Source organism: Canis lupus, chromosome 4 (assembly GCF_003254725.2).
Source record: "Canis lupus dingo isolate Sandy chromosome 4, ASM325472v2, whole genome shotgun sequence".
Lineage (NCBI taxonomy): Eukaryota > Metazoa > Chordata > Mammalia > Carnivora > Canidae > Canis > Canis lupus.
In genome coordinates this window covers 22,882,160-22,900,894 of record NC_064246.1, presented here as the reverse complement: position 1 = coordinate 22,900,894, position 18,735 = coordinate 22,882,160, and the positions used below count along the sequence as shown (strand labels likewise).

The following is an 18,735-nucleotide window of genomic DNA, read 5'->3' as shown; positions in this document are numbered from 1 at the left end:
GAGCAAGGGACCTGGTGTTGAGTGCCTTGTATGCTTCCCATACAGTCCAGTCACTTAACCATCTGGTCTGGGGAGTCAGTTCCATCTAGGTTCCAATTCCAAGATGGCCATTTACAGGCTGTGACTTTGAGCAAGTTACTCAGCATCTCTGTGCAAGTGCCTTCATCTCTAAAATGGGATGATGACGGCCCCTCCTTCAGGGGCCTGCTGTGAAGAGTCAGTGTGCAACCTCAGCACTGTGCCTGGTGTCTGAGCTCGCTCTTGGCTTTCTGAGGCCACATGCCATTGGCCCTCCATCTAAGTTCCTTGCTGCCTGCAGAGCCCGGTGGAGAGCTCAGGGCATGGACTCGAATATTCCCAGAGGATGCACAGGTCCAGCTACCTGTAGGCACCTACAGGCACTTGGGAGTGTGAAACGTCCATGGAGGCATCTGCAGATTCTCTTCAAGGTCCCCAGAGATGGGGGCTTTTTGCACTTTCAAGGCCACCAGGTCAGCTTGGGGTTTGGTGGTCAAACTGGGGTCTTTCCCGCAATTGATCTTTTTTTTTTTAATTTTTTTTTTATTTATGATAGTCACAGATAGAGAGAGAGAGAGAGAGGGAGAGACATAGGCGGATGGAGAAGCAGGCTCTATGCACCGGGAGCCCGACGTGGGATTCGATCCCGGGTCTCCAGGATCGCGCCCTGGGCCAAATGCAGGCGCTAAACCGCTGCGCCACCCAGGGATCCCCGCAATTGATCTTTATGTTTAGCCTATTTGTTCTGGTTGCTCACTCCCAGCAAGTGGATGAGGTCCCCAGTTTGGGGCTGCCGCACCCATCCATCATTCAGTAATGACCTTTCTGTGCTTCTGCCCAAGCAGACCTCATCCTTTAAATGTTCCACATAGGATGCTATTTCCTGTGGGGTCCTGGGGGGTCAAGTCCTGCCTCTGTTGTTTGCTCCCTATGGGACCGCGAATGCACCCTCTGAGCCACAGGGAGGCTGGGTGACATGGTTTCAGTGAGGCTGTCCCCCTTCTGAAGGGGAGTCCCAGGAGAGTACTTCTTGAGCTTTAGCCTCCTACTCATTACCTTTGGGATTTCTTTTCTTTTTTTTTTTTTTTTTAGATTTATTTATTTAAAGAGACACAGAGAGAAGCAGAGACATAGGCAAAGGGAGGAGAAGCAGTCTCCATACAGGAGCCCAATGTGGGACTCGATCCTGAAACTCCGGGATCACGCCCTGAGCCGAAGGCAGGTGCTCAACCGCTGAGCCACCCGGGTATCCCACCTTTGGGATTTCTGAAGCATCTATCTATCCTATGTACTTAGTTTTTCCCTCCAATCAACTCATTCTTTTACTTAAGTAAATAGATTTTTTAAAAGGAAACTTTCTATCACTGCCACCAGTGGAAAGCCAGTATTATTGCCATAAATAGAACAAAATCATACAAGAACACAATAAGAAAACCAAATAAGGATATTAAATTCTAGCTAGAAACTATAGCCTGGGGAAGGCTCTGAGCCTGAAACCTGCCGGCCCTTGTTAAAAACAAACCAAACCAAACCGGGGGGAGGATAACCTTCTATGTGATTCGATGCCATTTAATGACATAAAACTAAAAGTAAAACCATCTCTGCTGCAGTCACCATCAGCTCCTCCCCCCATCACTGCAGAAGCAAATTCACCACTGTGCGGAGTGGTAGCTGGTGGCAGGGGACGGGTCAGCTCTCCCAGAGGAAAAGAAAGAGAGCAGTAGTCCCCAGCCTAAGAGGTCAGGGCAGGGTCAGAGGGCCTCTCTGGGCTTCTTCCAGCCCCCGATCCTCCCAGCCTGTTGCCTTCCTCAAATAAATACACTGTCCAAGTAAATACAGTAGCTCCAGCTGGGGCCTCTCTTCCGTTGGGACCAACTAGCTATCCCAGTAACCACGGGGGACGGAGGGGGAGAGGGAGAGAGAGAGCTTATAGCAAGCTGGGCCTTCACTGGCCCGGCCATCTGTCCATCCGCAGGAAGGCCATGCGCCCTCCAGTCGGTCCCAGGCTACCTCTCGCGTGAGTGTCAGCCACCACGGGCAGCCTGCGTTGAAGACAGGGCACAGAAGACTGGAACGTGGACCTTAGGAAGTCCTCCCAGTACTGACCCTGGAGGGAAGCTGGCTAGAGCTAGTGTTCCCGGCTGCAAGCAGTCATCCTCGGGGAGGGCCTGGGGAGGCTGGGAAGGAGTCGTCCAGAGGAGCGTCCATTGGCAGGGCGTCTGGCCAGCTGCCCGGGCCCTCTCCAGGGAGGCGCGCCGGCCCACGGCCTCCAGCCCCGGATGCACGGATGCCTTCCCAAGGTGCTGGAAGTGCTGCTTCCTCCAATAGAGCCTGGCTTCCCCTTCCCAGACTCCCTGGTCTGATGTGAATGGACACTTCCTGCGGGGGCAGGTATCAATAAACACATCTGAGATGCCCTTTGTCCTTGCTGGCCCCAGACCCCAGGGGCTGACCTGCCGGCCCAGCCCCTCGCACCGGGGGCACTTCCTGGTTGGTCCTTGCCTCTGTTTCCCTCTGTGCTCTGCAGCTTGATAAAGACAGGACCGAGCCCTTCCCTGTACCCTCCGCGGACTGTCCTGGGGGCCAGGGCCCGGCAGGGAGCTGGACACCAGTTCCATGTCTGTTGGGTGTGCCTCCCGAGGACGAGGACCTGGCCTTTTGCATCTAGCCGAACAACAGCAACAGCAGAAGATCAGAGGCTGTTTACTTCTAACCCCTAGCAGCAGCTGGACAGAGTTCAGCTGTTTGGGTGGGGCCTCAGGCCTGACTAATCAAGCTGGGGACCCACCTCCAAAGGCTGGGGCGTTGCCTTGGCAACTGTGGGCTTAAACTCATGCCCTGGCAGGGAAAATACACAGGCCTCTCCACACCCACACACACCCATCCCGTGCACACCCACAGGGTTTCATGAGCTGCCTGTCGGGTGGAAAGAGGTGAAGTCATGAAAACTAGTATCCCGAGAAGGAGCCCATCAAGAGCTCGTCTCCCCTGTGCCGGAACAGAAGCTTCTACAAGGGGCTGAGCCCCACCTTTGGCTGAGGATCCCACAGCTAGAAGGTGGCAGGAGCGGGACTAGAGTCTGAGCGGCCATCCCTTAGGGAACTCTGCACCCCCATGGCTCTCTGCCCTGGGCCTGGCTCATGGTGGGACCTCAGTTAAATATCTGTGACATGAAGGAATGGTGTTTTCAGTTGAGGTCTGAGGCTGGGCGAGGATGACTGCCTAGAAAGTGCTGTCAGGAGGGGGTCAGTTCACTGTCCAAGCTGCTGGAGGATGAGGGTGTCGGCCCCACCTGCTGCAGGAGTTAGTGGGGACACTCTTCCTTCCTGCAGGGCTGGTGTGTCCAAGGTGTGGGTTTCAGCTTAGCCAAGTAGGGTTGGGTGGTCTTGGGTAAGTCACCTGACTTCTCTGAGTCTGTTTCCTCATCTTTAAAATGAGGATGATGATCCCTACATCAGGGGTGTTAGCTGTGAGGATTATAAAGTGCTAAGCAAGTCCTGACACATAAATAAGAAGTGGTTCATTCTTGCCCTTTCCTCTACCTTAAGGAAATACAGCAACAGGCTTTCAGAGCTAGAAAGGCCTAGGAACATGGGGAGTCTCTTGAGATGAAGGGAGGGAGGCACAGAGAAGGATGGGACCTGCCCAAGGTCACACAGCAAGGACATGGCTAAGTGGGGACTAGGGCCCAGGGATCTGTCAGACCAAGTGTTTTAATCCTGAGACCTGGAATTTCCCTTGTTCAAAGCAATCTTCCTCCGGGTGCTTCTGCCTCCTTAGCCCAAGAGCAGCACAATGACTGGATGGGTCCCGGCTGGGCACAGGCTCAGGGCCAGGCCAGGGTCATTTTCCTGTCTCACATGCTCTCGGCCGCCCTGGAGCCGAGGGCTTTCCTCCCCACCCACTCTCCCCAGTCTCTGACAATGACCCAGGTGTCCGAAAGGATCTGCTCCTGACAATAAGCAACATCCTCCCGCCAAATAATTATAAATCCAGCTGTGCTATATGTATATCCCCGATAACACATGCGCAGTCGTGGGTGGCACAGGGTGTGTGCATTATTCTCCCCAACTCTGCGCCTTTGTATATCCTCCCGAAGACAGGCTGTCCTGGGCTTTGACCTGGCTTGAGTCTTAGACACAACAAAAGGGATGTTCCCACCCCCACCCCCCTGCCCCTGAACCCCCGTGCCCGGACAAGATCCTGAGAACACTTGGTCCACTGCTATCTGGCCCTTTTGCTAAAATTGAATGCTGTCCCCCATCCCCCAAACCTGAATCCCACTGCAAGCTTCTCTTTTCTGTAAAAAGGGAAGAAGTCCTCTAGGGTGTGTAGGGTATTGGGGATTGTGCAATGCACCCCTCCTCATGTCCCCCTCCCCTTACTCTCAACCCCGATTCTATGTCCCATTGTGGGTTTTCAAGGACATTGCATCTAGGGTTGAAAACCTCTCCCCGGGGCTTCCAGGCAATTCTGGGCTCACTGACACCAAGGCTTGGACCTTAAGGGCTGGGGCCCCGCAAGCTCTGCCGGCAGCCCCAGTGCTGGGGCCCCACTGGAGGCTCTGCTGCTTGCTCCCACCCTGCTCCACCCACCCAAGCTATGCCCCAGCTTGCCCACATCTCAGCCTCACCCCACTTACACCTCTGTCCACTGGGCAGCCCCCACCCCAACCTGGCTCAGCTCCATGTTCCACTTCCTGCTTCTGCCTCCACCACTACTCCGCCTGCCCCCCTTGCAGCTACCTCAGACATCGGCCCAGCCCCCGAGGGGTGTGTGGGATCTCTGCAAATGCTGCTTGAGCTGGATGTGGTTCCCAGCCTTGGGTTCTCTGGGTGGATGTGGGGTTGGGAACAGGGAAGATAAGGTGCCAGTTGGGAGAGGTGCTGGTGGGAGCTGCTGCCTGCTGGGGCCTGCTGAGGGAAGGGGGGAGCTCAGGGCAGACAAGCCCTTGGTCTGCCCTTTGGGTGGGTTTTCTTCCTGGGAGTGGCTGGGAGGGGCCTTTCCCTAGCTACACCCCACCTCCATTTACTGGCACATGTAGAAGTTCTGTGGCCACAGCCGCCCTACTGGCCCATGAGGGAGAGTCCAAGTCACTGTGATCTTCAGTGAATTATTCAACATCTCCAGGCCTCGTGTTTTTTCCTCAGTAAAAAGGAAAAAAAAAAAAACAAAAACAAAACAACACCTACCTTATGGGGTTGTTAGACATGCCCATAAAGGACTTAGCATAGCACAGGACGCGTGCTCTTCCTCCTTCTAGTTCTAATTAGATCTAGCTTTACCTGAAGCCGCCCATGCTCCCCCAGGTTCTGAGTCCATACCCTCTGTGGCACTTTAGGAAAATCACTTTCCCCTTCTGGGCCTCCACTCTTCTGCCTGAAAAGGAGACCAGCATCTTGCCAGGAAGTTCTGAAATCTCCTCTCACCTTGGCAAAGGTCTTCCATAGATCTGGGGCTTCCAGACACGGCCCCCTCTTACATGGGGGTGGAGCGAATGGAAGGATCTGGGGTTCGTGTGTGTCTTCCTTCCTTTCTAGGGGTCTTGCAGACATTTTCTTTGGGGCCATGCTTTGCTAAGCCCCCACACTCTGTTTTGCATACGCAGGCGCTCCAAGACTGGATTGCAAGCTGTTGTGGGTCATTCGCACCTTTAGTGGGAAAGAATTTGAAGCCGCCTTCTCCATTCTATTCTGCAGAACTATTTTCACTCCTGGGAAATGTTTCTTGACTTGCCGGAATGAGCGACAGAGCTGTCTAGCTTCTGTGTAGCAAGCACCAACCACTAGCAAAGCACTTTCAGAGCCCTTCAAGTAAATTATTTGTAATCCTGGCCTCAGCTCTGGCAGGTAGATGTTTCCACTTCTGTTCGACAGTGAGGACTCTGAGGCTCAGAGTCTGACTCCCAGGTATTGGACTCCAGAGCAGGCTGGTCCGGTTCCAAAGCTACACCAGGCTGCCTTCCTCCAGACTGAGCAAAGCTTTCCCCTCTGCTGGTGGGTCCCAGGCTCTAAAGGCAGGAAGGGGGTGTCTGCAGGAGGAAGTGGCCTTATCTTGATTCAGGCAGAGGCAACAGAAGACACATGTCGGTTGGGATTCTATTCACATTTCCAAACTCCCCTTCCCTGTCTGACTTACGACAGCCCCTGAAATGCCAATGAAAACTCAAATACCACTAATGTATACTAATCATAGTTTTCCTCCTTATGTCTGTAGAGGGCATTAGAACTCACATCTTCTGTTCTCAGCTTTCCCTCGTTCTGTCCTCTTGCAACTATGCATAGTGTGAATATTTTCCTCATTGTACATGTGAGGAAGGGGGTGCTCTCGGGGCTAGATGGGAGCCGGGACTCCGGCCCCAGCATTCTGCTTTTAAGGGCCAGTGCTTTGAGGGGTCAACATGGTTAAATACTAGGGCGTTGGGGCAGGGTAAAGAGGACCAAGGGATGGTTTTGTTTGCCAACTGAAAACAAAAAGAACTAGGAGATATTTCTAAGAAGACTGGGTGGCAGCAGGTACATGGATGAGGTGAGCTTTGATGATTTTTCCTGGTCCTTCCCTGAGACATCTTGGGTTTACCTGCTTCCTCAACCCAGGGTACCCCCTTTACTTGCTGAAGTCTTACGTGTCCATCAACCCCAAAGACACTTGCTGCTTCAAGAAGTCTCCTGACCATCCCCAGGATGGCTATGTCTTCCCTCCTCCAAGTGCCCTGAAGGCTGGCACCAGTCTGCCCACTAGCCTGTGGGGTGACTTGGTCAGGAACGCATGCTTTGTCTACCTGGCTAGGCCATAAGCTCAGCATCCAGGTGAGATGTAGCACCTGGCACAGGCCTTGCACACAGGGGTGCTCCGTGATGAGGAGGTGGGAAGGCATGGCCAGCCCTACGAGTGGGAGGAGTCAAAAGTGCTAATGGCCCCAGAATGGTGGTCAAGGGCAAAGGGCTGCCTTCTCAAATAGCCTTTGTGCTGCTCGTTCTGCTTCCCATTGGACAGCACAGGGCATGGAGGCTGGAAGTGCCAGGGGCCAGTTGTGGGTAGAGCCACAGGGCCTGCAGGGGTGGTGTGGGGAGATAGACCCACTGGCCGGGCCTCATCTGCCTGCCTGCCCACAGTCTTCCCTATGCCTCATCCAGCTTCCCTGGGGTCAGGGGCGTCCCTCACCTGGAGAAGCTCCTCCTCCCACACAGCCTGGGACGGAGGCAGGTTCAGGAGCTGATGATGAAGCTGAGGTCTTGGGGAGGTCAGCTGACTAGCCTGGGGCCTGTGGCTGGGGAACCCACATCTTTGGAGCCCCAGACCAACGTTCTTCCTCACTTTGGAGGAACTGGGAGTGGGTCTGGCTCAGGCAGGTGACAGTCTCATCTCTCTGAATAGGTCTGGTAGCAGCTTTCAAGGTCGCCACACCGTATTCCTTGTATGTGTGTTCTGAGGGACAAAACGTCACCCTCACCTGCAAGATCATGGGCCCCATGGCCAAAGGGCACGATGTGACCTACTACAAGACGTGGTACCGCAGCTCGCGGGGCGAAGTGCAGGTCTGCTCGGAGCGCCGGCCTATCCGCAACCTCACATTCCAGGACCTTCACCTGCACCACAGTGGCCACCAGGCCAACACCAGCCAGGATCTGGCCCAGCGCTATGGGCTGGAGTCGGTCTCTGACCACCATGGCAACTTCTCCATCACCATGCGCAACCTGACCTCCATGGACAGCGGCCTCTACTGCTGCCTGGTGGTAGAGATTAGACACCATCACTCTGAGCAGAGGGTCTACGGTGCCATGGAGCTGCAGGTGCACACAGGTGAGGGCCCCCTGTATGGGACGGCCCGGGGGTGCGGTGACTCGGTGCGGTGTGGGTACCTGTCTGCAAGGGTAAGCGACGAGGACACTGTGGCTCTGGGTGTGCGGTGCTGTGTGTCTGACGCCGTGACCATGTGTGATGCTAGATGGGTGAGGCTGTCACTCCAGGGATGTGTTTGAGATGGGGTGGCCACTGTGTGGGGAGCTGTGTATGGGTCTGTGTGGGTAGTGGGGTGTGATGGAGAGGGGGGTATACGTGGTTCGGTCTAGTGAGAGAGAGGGAGTGCACAAACCTAGGCTGGGATGTACTGCTCCTGACTGTATGGTGGCCGTGTTGTGAGACCTGGGGTGTGAGCCCGTGAGCAGTTGTTGGGGAACGTGTGTGTGTGTGTGTGTGTGTGTGTGTGTGTCCAGATGAGAGTGTGAGGGGCAATACACTGGGTAGACATGTGGGTGCCAGCAGATACCTACATGCCTGGGGGGCATGTGTGAGAGTGGGCAGGGCATACCTGGCCACGGGGTGAGAATACGTGTCCGTGTGGACCCGTGTGCTGGCTGGGATAAGCCTCCCTGGCCTCATGCCCACCTAACGATCCTTCTCTTTGCTCTACAGACAAAGAAGCCTCATTCCAGTGCATCTCGTACCCACCTTCACCCAAGGAGAGTGAAAGTAAGGGACCACCCTTTTGGCCCTTCTGGGTTCTCTGTTCTCCTCTGCCTTCGTCTTGGACCAAGGCCCCACTCTGAACTCAGACCTCCTCGCCCCAAGCCCGCAGAACCCCCATCCTTTCTCCTCTGCTATCGCCTCTCCCTTCTGCTTTCCCCGTCATTGGAGCCATGGGGCTGCAGTCCCAGAAGCCCACTCCCCTTCCAAGGCTTAAAGCCCTGAAGAAGCCGGCTCCTGGGGCTCCTGCTCTGACTCCTTGGGGGTGGCCTTTAGCTAAGTGCCCCCCTCCCAACAGGTGCTGAGTGCCACAGGCTGTTATCAGTGGGTGCTGCTCTTGCTCACCAGTGCTCCCCAACATGGGAAGATTGGAGGGCTGTGGGGGGTCCTCTTGGCTTAGGCCCACTTGCTTAAAACTTCCTCGTTCTGTACGTGGGGAGAGAGGACGGAGAGACTCAGGCAGGGGGACAGCACTACCGTTCTTAGAGCTTTTCCTATATGCCAGGCACCGAGCTAAGTCCTTGCAAGTACTGGTATCTCTTGGATTCTGACAAGAACCCTCTGAAGTAGGCACCACTGTTTTCACTTTCTATACATGGAAGCAGAAGCCCAGAGAGGTGACATAACTTGCTCAAATCCACACAACTGGGGTGTGCTCACTTTACCTTCTTCCCAGCTTGAGGGATGCACAGGGCAGTGGGTGGGTGGCAGTCCGCCCCTGGTGTTTGCCCAGAGAGGCATCCAGTGGAGGAAGGGGGCACTGGTCTGAGGGACATCTGGGCGCTCAGAGGCCAGGAGACAACGCCCAGCAGCTTGGAGGCAGCAGGCAAAGGGGAGACGTCTCAGGGCCACTCTATTCTTCTGAGAGGACAAGGTCTTGGCTTCCAGAGCCTTCTATCCATCAATATTGACTGGGCATCTAGTGTAACCAGCCCCTGCCCAGGCCCTGGAGACCCAAAAGTGCAGACTTTCCCCCTGCCCTCCAGGAGGACATGCATAGAGTGGAGGCAGGAATGAGAACAGTTCAAACTACAGCCCCAGCCAAAGCCCAGCTCAGAGGCCATGGTGACTTTCTACTCCAACTATATTTTGAACCGATGCACAGCTTTAGCCAGGAATAAAATTAGAACACACATTTCGGTCTGAGCCAGACCCTCATAGAACTAAGGAACCCTGGTTCAAGCCCCTGTCCCTGCACACCACAGTCCTTATGTGTTGCCTGGGTACCAAGCTGCTGCTGTCCTCACTTCCTCCACCAGCAGCTCCCCGGAGAGGGTGGACTGTGTTCTCCGAGCGAGCACAGGGGAAGGCAGGGAGCCTCACCTGGAGGGGCCCGCCAGTGCTCACTTCCCCATTGCTCCTTCCACTCTGAGCAACCCTGCAGTCTCCCTTCTTCTTCCAGGAGCTCCCAGAGCTCACCTGTGCCACTGCCTACCTCTCACCGATGGGGAAACCAAAGTACAGGGATTACTTCCAGTCTCTCAGCCAGAGTGCCTGATTCTCAGTCACAAACCCTTCCCTGGGAGTCAGGCTGCCCGCCCCTCTGTCAACACCGATTTTCTGACAATTAGTTGTATGAATTAAAAGTCCTGGGGACAGAAACAGAAGATGCCAGTAGGGACCCCAAAGGAACCAGGTGCAAAACGGAGAGGGAGCAGAGATTTGGTTCATTTTGCTCGATCTAGACTCCTAGAGAAGTAGCTGCTGGAATTAAGGAAATGGAAGTTACCCGGAAAGTCCTGGGAGTCTGGCCGGTAAGAACCTGAGGGTGACTTTGAACTTGACTGTCACGAGTGGGTCAGGCTTCCTCTGCTGGGCACTTCTGCTCTCAGCTTTTGACATTCGCCTTATGCTCCAATTTACAGGGATGTGCAGCCTCCCTCTCTGGTCCCTGCTTCCCTGAACTACTGGCCACAGTGAACTGGCTCCCCAAGGGCAGAGGGATGTGTTTACTTCCATCCTAGCTGTTGAGGGCAGGGAGATGGCTTTGGGGACCTCTGGAGTCCCCTTCCAGACTCTTGGTTCTGGAGGTCTGGAAACTTATCGCTGTGGTGGAGTCTTGTCACTAAGGTGGCATGGTGTCAGCTGAAAAGAAACCCAGCTATGCTTTTGGGTGCGGTGTGGGGGGGTTGAGACAGCACTTCCATTTTCAGGCGGTCATGTGTCCATGGAGAAAGAGGAGCAAGCATGTCTCCTTCCCACTAACAGGGAGGCAACCAGTGTTATTATCCAAGAGGCTGGATCAGGGACCTGGGAGTAGACAGTAGGGAGGGGTGGAGACTGTGGCGAGCAGCTAGCTGCCAGCCTATAAGTGCAATTCCAATTGCTGCATGCTTGGAGAGGCCCCGGGGATGCCAGAGCCACTCCATTTCCAAGCAAAGTCAGAAGTCCAGATTTTACATAAACTCTCAATTTTAAAGTGTTGGCAAACAAAACAAAAAACAAAACAAAACCAGTTACATACTGTGTAGGCCATGATAGGATGGCAAGTAGATGGCAACAGATAGTAGACACATACCTGTTTTCTAATGGTTTAGAAACATTTGCCTGGTGACCCATGTGGCTAGTGGGCCTCAGGGCTGGCCGCTGGCTACTGCCATCAGTGCTGCTTACCTTTGGAAAAACCTTAGTCCCTGCTTGCTTGAAGACAGGTGCTCCACGGCCCACCTTGGTACCTGACCAGCTAATGATGCTTCCAGACAAGCAGCTTAGATGTCTCTACCTGCAGCCCTGTCTTCTAACATTCCCTTTGGGAAGTAAGAGGGTGGCTGGCCTAGGAAGTCATCTGAAAGCCCAAGTCAGGGGAGGCAGCAGCAACAGAGAGAGGCTGAGGAAGTTGGTCCCCAAGGAGCCCCAAATTGCTGAGGGTCTATTTTTTTTTTTTTTTTTACTGAACACCAACTGGAAGGGGGCTGGGCAGCTTACCTCCTGCAAAGCCACCTCCCTATACCCTACACAGAAGGATGTTTGGTTTGCTTTCACCAAGCCCCCTTCTGGGGGACCAGGCAGCCTGACCAAATGCTCTTCTCCCTTCTTGTACCTCCCTCCCTCCCGACCTCCAGGGTACTGGCAGGCTCTAGACAAGGATCCTCTGCTGAGAAAGTTGGGGGGGGGCCCTCCCATCCCAGCCTGCTGTGTAAAGCCTGGCACCATTCTCAGAGCTGGCCTGGCAGCTGTCTCTGCCAGTGCGTGATTACCTTGCCAATGAGTTTGGCTCTGGATGCAATCCACCCCCTCTTCCCCAGGTACTGGCCATGCTTGCGGGAAGGGGTAGGGAGCTGCGGTGAGGCTGGGCTCTGCAAAGCTACTAGGGCACATGGGCCCACAAAGCTGTCCCCAAACTCCTGCCTCCTTGTCCTGGCCTCAACACTCAGCCCAGGTTGTAAGGAAACCAAGTCCTGATCCCCTAGAGGGGTCGCAGAGGGGGATCTCTGCCTGGGGACAGGAGTCAGGCCCAGAGGGGGACAGGGAGTCACAGTGAGTGAGCACGTAACCTCACTGAACGTAGTTTTAGTAGCAATCCGGAGACCTGCTTTGATGACTAGAATAGAGCACTTTGCAACCCCCTTCTCAGTGCCCACAAGAAGGTCCTATGACGGGCAGTTAGAAATCCTCAAATATCTGAATTATAGAACATGTCTACTTTCACACTTCCACGTCAAAATGCAGCCTTGCTAAGTTCTGCAGGGAGCCTGCTTTTACGTGGCTTCGAACTTGCTTTATAATTAGCACAGCAACTGTTCCTGTACTGGTGGGTATGTCTAAAGTGCCTGTAAATAGTTTGTTCACTTCCGTGTTATGAACAACCCCCCCGGAAAGCTTATTTACACCATCAGGTTGTTTAGCAACACAATGAGATAAAAACAGCCTTTATTCCCAGATAAATAGTGCAAAGGCAACAGAGACTACAGCCCATCCACCTTCCCCAAGCTCCCGGGGGCCATGCTGATGCCGTGACAAGGTATCCCAGCTCATATTTCAAGAAGAGTGCAAATCGGGAAGGAAACGTGTTTACGATGCTTGTGGTTCTGAGGGCATGTCTGTTCCCAGCTAAATTCCTGGTGTCAGCAGATGGGCTGGAACAAATCAACCCTCTCATGCTGTTGGTGAGATGGTGAAGCGGTACAACCTTTATGGAGGGGAATTAGACAATAGCCTCAAAGAAAATATACATACTCTTTGGCTCAGCACTTTTACTGCTGGGAGGTTATGTACAGAGGTACCTGCCCAAGCGAGCGAAGATGCACACACAAGGAGTTCGCTGCTCCGTTATTTGAAATATGTTGAAATATGGAAGCAATCTGCATGCCCACCGATAGGGGACTGTCTCAATAAATTCTGGGGTGAGCCCCACGAGAAAGCCCTAGGCAGAAGGAGGTAGATCTCTGTGCCATGCAGAGATGTCCAAGCCACGCTAAGTGGGAAAAGCCATCGTCACGAAAAGCAGCCGTATGCTGTATACGCAGAGAACAAATCTGGGCCAGATGTGAGGAAAGTGGGGATGGTGATTGTCTCTTTGCAGGGGGCCCGAGTGGAGGAGGAGGAGGAGAAAGTTAAACATTTTAAGCCATCGGATAAGGATTCACATTTTTTCTAGTTCTCATTCACGTTTCCCCCGCCCCGTGACTTGTATATGTGAGATCACTTCCAGAAGCTGTGTCTGGAGCTAAGGAGTCTCTTGGGATGAGTTGGGCTTTTTCTCATTTTGAATTTTTTTTTTTTATTGTGGCACAACATATATAACATGAGATTTGCCATTTCCACCCCTTTTAAGTGTGTGGCATTGATTCTGCTCACCAAGTGGTGCAACCATCACTACTATGTATCTCCAAAGGTTTTTTGCCACCGGGGTTCCTTTTGATCTTGAACTTCATGGCACAGGGTCTGTGAAGGACCTGCTTTCCCTTTTCAGGCAAAAACCTATAGCCCAGGGCAGGTGAGCTGTCCCCGGAGGGCTGGGATGAAGACCCTTCTCTCTCTTGGTGCTGCCTCCGCTGTAGACTCCTGGCCTCATTTCTGTGTGCCCTGGGCCCACTTGGGGAGGAGACATGGGGCTTTCTTTGAAAGAGGACCCCTGGGCCTTCTGTGCCTCTGCGGGTCACTGAGGGTCTGGCTGTGGGGCCTGGGTAAAGCTGGTTGCCCTGCTGCCTCGAACTTGCCTCTCTGGGCTCCAGCTTCCCCTCAGGAGAGACAGAGGGAATGGAGTCTCACCTTGGCTGTCTCTCTGTCTTTATAGGCATCACAGCTGCTGCTCTGGCTACAGGAGCCTGCATCGTAGGCATCCTCTGCCTTCCCCTCATCCTACTCCTCGTCTACAAGCAAAGGCAGGTGGCCACCAACCGCCGTGAGTATCCCTGCCTGCCTGGGGTGGGTGAGGGTGTGCGTGATCTGCCCCAGCCCTCAGCTCAGCCCCTGGGATTAGCAAAGGCAAGAGGCAGGCACATTTCCTCTCTGTTCCAGAGATGGGAGCTGCTATAGTCCCTGTAAGGAGCTGGGCTCAATGGTGGAGAGAGGAGGGAACCCAGGTGTGCCACTGGTGGAGGGGGGCTGAGTGCCCACCAGCCCCAAGCGGTCCTGGCTTAGCACTCAATAATATCAGTTGAATGAATAAATAATCACTTGGAGTAGTTCAAATTGGTTTATAGAAGTGCTGCCACTAGGAGATCCTTTGCGGACCTGCTTAAATGTACGGGTAGGCTTGTTGTGTAACTAGCATAGTACCATTAGGACAAATATGAACTTTGGATTATCAGGACTGGAAGGGATCTTGGAGATAACTTAGTTCAGTTCTTTCAGCTTATAGCTGAGAAACCTGAGCTTCTTAGCAGGGTTAAATAATTAACTAAATGTGATAGAAGTTAGTAAGCGGCAGAGCTGGGACTCAAAGCCAGAGCTTTCAACTCATGCCTTTCCCAGGGAATATAATCCCACCATATCATCAAAATACCCATCAGCGTTGAGTGTCCTCGCCACTAACCCCTATCTGGGAAGGCTGCTGTGCTGGGTACCACGCCAAGTATGTTATATACCTTCTCCCGCTGAATCCTTGAAACAATGTGAAATCTTGGTCTTATAACTGTTCCTACTTTACAACTGAGCAAACTGAGGCAGGGAGAGGTTCAGGAACTCACCAGAGGAACCTCACACTGACTAAGGGGTGGAGTCAGGCTTCAAGTTGCGGTCACAAACACGTTTCACCCTCTCTGCGGTGATAATACCCCTTGCCCTTCCTCTGACCCCACCCATGAGCCTGGGCTAGTCCCAGGGACCTCTAAGTGCAAGAGGGTGGGGAGTCCTTGACTCTGGCCCTTGCGTCACCTCCCCTGCCTCTTCCTCCCTGGCCAGCTGCATAAGGTAGCTGAGAGAGGGCTGCTCTGTCACCAGGTGGCTTCTGGCTCACACCTGATGTCCTTTGGCTAGACCGTAACACCTGGACACCCCTCATTCCTGGGAGCCCAACCTGGAGCCCCCACAGTGGCTCACTTGGGGCTGTGATCCCCTTTCCTTTACTCTCAGGCCATCCACACTCCTTTCATGAAACCCGGTATAGCCTACCTCCAGAGATACCTGAGGCTGGCGGGGGAGTGGGGGGCAGGTCAAGGGCTCAGAGCAGAAAGAGGAACCCAGGGGCTCAGGCAGGGAGAGTAATCACCATGGAGCTGCCATGAGCTCATGCTCATCTGTGTAGTATTTTCATGGAGGTGAGGAAGGGACGAGAAGGGAGACACACTCAGCTCCCAGTAAAGAGGTGCTTTCTGTGCCCCTCACTTCAGACCACTATACTGCCTCCATCGGAGAACAGGGATGGGAAAACAAATTCAGGGCAGAGGATCGGCGTGGGGTGGCCATTGCTCTTGCTTTTCTTGCCCCAAAGCCTGTTGCATGGGGTCCCCAGAGGTTAGTCTAAGGCTGTGCCTGTGCCCCAGGCTAGAGGAAGGTCAATGAGACAGGGGGCAGGCCTAAACACCGTGGGGGCTTCCTGAGGACATGGGGAGCCTGGGGTCAGCCCCTAGGATTTCCCACTCCAGGCGCTGGGACTGAGGTGGATCAGTCCTAGAGGGCTTCCAACTGAGGAAGACCCAGGAAAGGACAGATGAACTGGAGGCTGAAGAACTGGGCTGAGAAGGGGGCAGGTGGTCCAGTGGGCCCGCTAGGGCTGTGCCGTGACCAGGGCAGCACATGTCCTCTGAAACTCTAAATGGACCCTGATTATGTGATGTGCAGCTGCTTGCAGCTCCTTATCCCCAAATTCAATATATTCAGTAACAAAAAGATGCCAATAATTTATCTTCTAATACAAGTATTTTTGAGGCCAGTCTGCCCACCCACTCCAAAAAAAAAAAAAATTGAGTTGTAGGATCAGAGTCTTAGACCCAAGAGATGCCAGGAGAGAAACCAGGTGCGAAATGGAGAGGGAGCGGAGATTTGGGACATTTCTTCATCTAGCCTCACAAGAAAAGTGCTGCTGCTGGAATTATGGAAACAGAAGTCACTGGGAAATGCCGGGAGTCAGGCTGCAGGGCAGAGGCTAAGCGCCCCAGCAGGATGGCAGGTCAGGGGGGAAGGGGCCAGGGAGTGTGTGTCCGTTGTGGGTAGGCAGGGCGCTGGCTCTGAGAGCATGCTCAGAGGTGAGCCACACTCAGGGAGGAAGAGAGGAAGGGTTGGGGGCACCGAGGCAGGCAGCTTGCTGCAGAGGCTGATGGGTGTGGAAACCAATCCAGTTTTAGTCAGAGGTTGGGTTCCCTGGCTCTAAAGTGGGGCGAGCAATCCCCCCATCAAGGAGTGGAGAGGACGAGCGCGGGGAACGCTGGGCACCTGCACGAAGCCTGATGCGCAGAGCCACCCCCGAAACAGTGGTTCCTTCTGAGAGCAGAGATTTTAGGAACCTTTGTGCAACTTCCCATGTGTGTTCTGTGTGTGCCCCTCCCACCATGGCTCCCCACAGCGATCTGGTAAAGCTCTTGCAAATGAGACGCATACGGGGAGCTACAAGGAAGAGGGAAGTTGGGGCCACTGCATCTGGCTGGTGGCCAGTTTGGGGGTGGGGAATCCCAAGAATGGGGCAGGCTGGTAGCAGCTTGGGGGAGCAGCAGAAAGTGGCAGAATGGCTGAAAAGTAACGGGGTCTTGGGCCCCTAAGGTTCCTCTAAGAGGTGCCACTGCTAAAGCCACCCTCTAGGCGACGTGGAGGACAGGCCAGAGAGGACCAGGAACCCTCCAGTTAGGAACTGACCTTGCAAGCCCTCCCACTCAGGAACTCATGGCGACAGACCAGAGGGTGGCAAATGTCCAAACAGGAAAGACCAATTTCAGGAGTCAGGCTTTCGGTTGATACTTCAATCTGGACGGTCTCACAGCACCCAGTCAAGCCACAGGAGAAAGCACTGGTTGCCCTTGGCGTCCTGGTGATGAACACTGTCTTTTATATTTGTGAAATGCAGCCCGAGTTTGTTACCACTGGTTAAAGCACCGGGCTCGCCGAGGCCTTGCCCGCAGGATGAACGCTGCCCTAGGGGCCTCCCGGGCCAACAGAAGGGGCTGAGCGTGGCCCAGCCTGGGCTTGCTCCCGTCCCCGAAGGGCATCTGCCAGGGGACGGGAGGGGGCGTCGTCTAGGGAAGCCTCTTCTTCTTGGTGACTAGCTTCTCTGTCTGTATGTCCCCAGGTGCCCAGGAACTGGTGCGGATGGACAGGTAAGGCCCGTGGAATCTTCCTGAGAAAATTTCCCGCAGCTGCCCCGGCCCCAACTCCAAGCTTGGCAGGCGCGCTCTCTGCTTGCCTGTCCCTGGGCCTGTGGCTCTGCAGGGCAGCGTCTACACTCAGACCGTAGCTGGGGTTAATGCAGAAGTGGGGGCTGACTTCTAGCCTTGGACTGACTCCTCTTCCCCAGGATCCTTTCTCCCTCTCCCTCCACTGATAACCTGTACTGTGACAGGGCTCAGCACACGGGCATGGCCTCCCAGGTCCTCTGTGCCCGGGGTCAGCTGTCAGGAAGGAGGGCTCTGCAGGAGGGTCCCTATACAGCCACCAAGCCCAGCCATCTGTGCTGTCTGCCATCTGCCACCGAGGCCTACACATCTGTGCGAGTTGGCTGCTCTCCCTGCCACTCCTCACCCAGTGGGCTGAGCTCCGTTGCTGCTCAGATGAGCCAGGCACCTACCTTCAGGCCTCAGTGTCTGCTGGCCTGGGGGTGTGGGGTCAGGGGCAGGACAGTGAAACATGCCAAGGAGGACAGCACACCTGGAGCTGTGGTCCCTCTCTGCAGGGCACTCCAAGGAGAAAGCCATCAGGCCACAAGGGCAGAGGTTGGTGGCAGAGGCTGCTCTGAGCAGGGCTGCGGGCTGGGCATAGAGCGGCCAGGGGAGTGTGGCAGGGTGCTCTGGGCAGGAAGCTAACGTGGAGCCCAGCATTGAGGGTGTCTTTAGGAATGAGCCACACCCAGGAACTTGGCCCCGGGACCTTTCCTAGGTGTCCAAAAGGGATGATTTTCCAGGTCAAGGGAAGTCCTGCTAGTGATCCTGCCGGTATCTCAGAGTTGACGGCAGGCGGTGCAGGCCTATGTGTGTGGTGTCTTTTTAGAGGTTGTCCCGCACCCAAGCAGGAAGAGGGAGAGAACTCCTTCCTCCAGCTTACTACAAGCTGTGGGGACATTCGAACCTAATGCCATCAATTTTACGGACCAAAGAGGAGCCTGTTGCAGATCCTTAAGTCTGGTGTCTTCAACATGTCTCTGACCCCAGGCTTCCTGCCTGCGTCCAGGGCAGATGGCCAAATGATCGGGTGGAGCTGGGGTCGGATGCCCTCAGCTCAGGGGAGATGGGACAGTGCCGGCCTTGGCCTTCTCTCTCTGACTCCAGATCCTCCCGGGAAGGGGGTGCTGGGGCCTGGGGTGTGAAGGCATAGGAGGAGAAGGAAGCAGAGAAGTGGGACCGGCAGGAGGGCGAAGGCCCCAACCCAGGCAGTACCATTGACCGAGCCAGTTCTGCTTTTCTAGCAACAACACGCAAGGAATCGAAAACCCTGGCTTTGAGATCTCTCCGTCCCCCCACGGCATGCCGGACGCCAAAGCCAGGCCTCCACTGTCCTACATGGCTCAGCGGCAGCCGTCCGAGTCTGGGCGGCACCTGCTCTCTGAGCCCTCCACTCCTCTGTCTCCACCAGGCCCTGGGGATGTCTTCTTTCCAACCCTCGGTGAGTGCTTCCCAGCAACCCTCGGGGTGCTAGAGCCTGCAAGGTCATGACCTCCCCATGGCC

The 18,735-nt window shown here is 54.7% G+C and overlaps 2 protein-coding genes across 6 annotated transcripts in view; one reads left to right on the top strand and one right to left on the bottom strand.

Moving 5' to 3' along the window:
* The window catches only part of LOC112651178 (cadherin-23), a 77,228-nt gene that overhangs the window by 45,050 nt on the left and 13,443 nt on the right, over positions 1 to 18,735 (bottom strand). The gene's annotated exons all lie outside the window — the stretch shown is intronic.
* Positions 1 to 18,735, top strand: part of VSIR (V-set immunoregulatory receptor) — a 31,464-nt gene that overhangs the window by 4,750 nt on the left and 7,979 nt on the right. For both annotated transcript variants that reach the window (XM_025434139.3, XM_025434136.3), the window contains exons 2-6: positions 7,396 to 7,821; positions 8,434 to 8,490; positions 13,721 to 13,828; positions 17,147 to 17,174; positions 18,476 to 18,672. In XM_025434139.3, the coding sequence (XP_025289924.1) occupies positions 7,396 to 7,821; positions 8,434 to 8,490; positions 13,721 to 13,828; positions 17,147 to 17,174; positions 18,476 to 18,672 (816 nt within the window). The remainder of the gene's footprint in view (positions 1 to 7,395; positions 7,822 to 8,433; positions 8,491 to 13,720; positions 13,829 to 17,146; positions 17,175 to 18,475; positions 18,673 to 18,735) is intronic.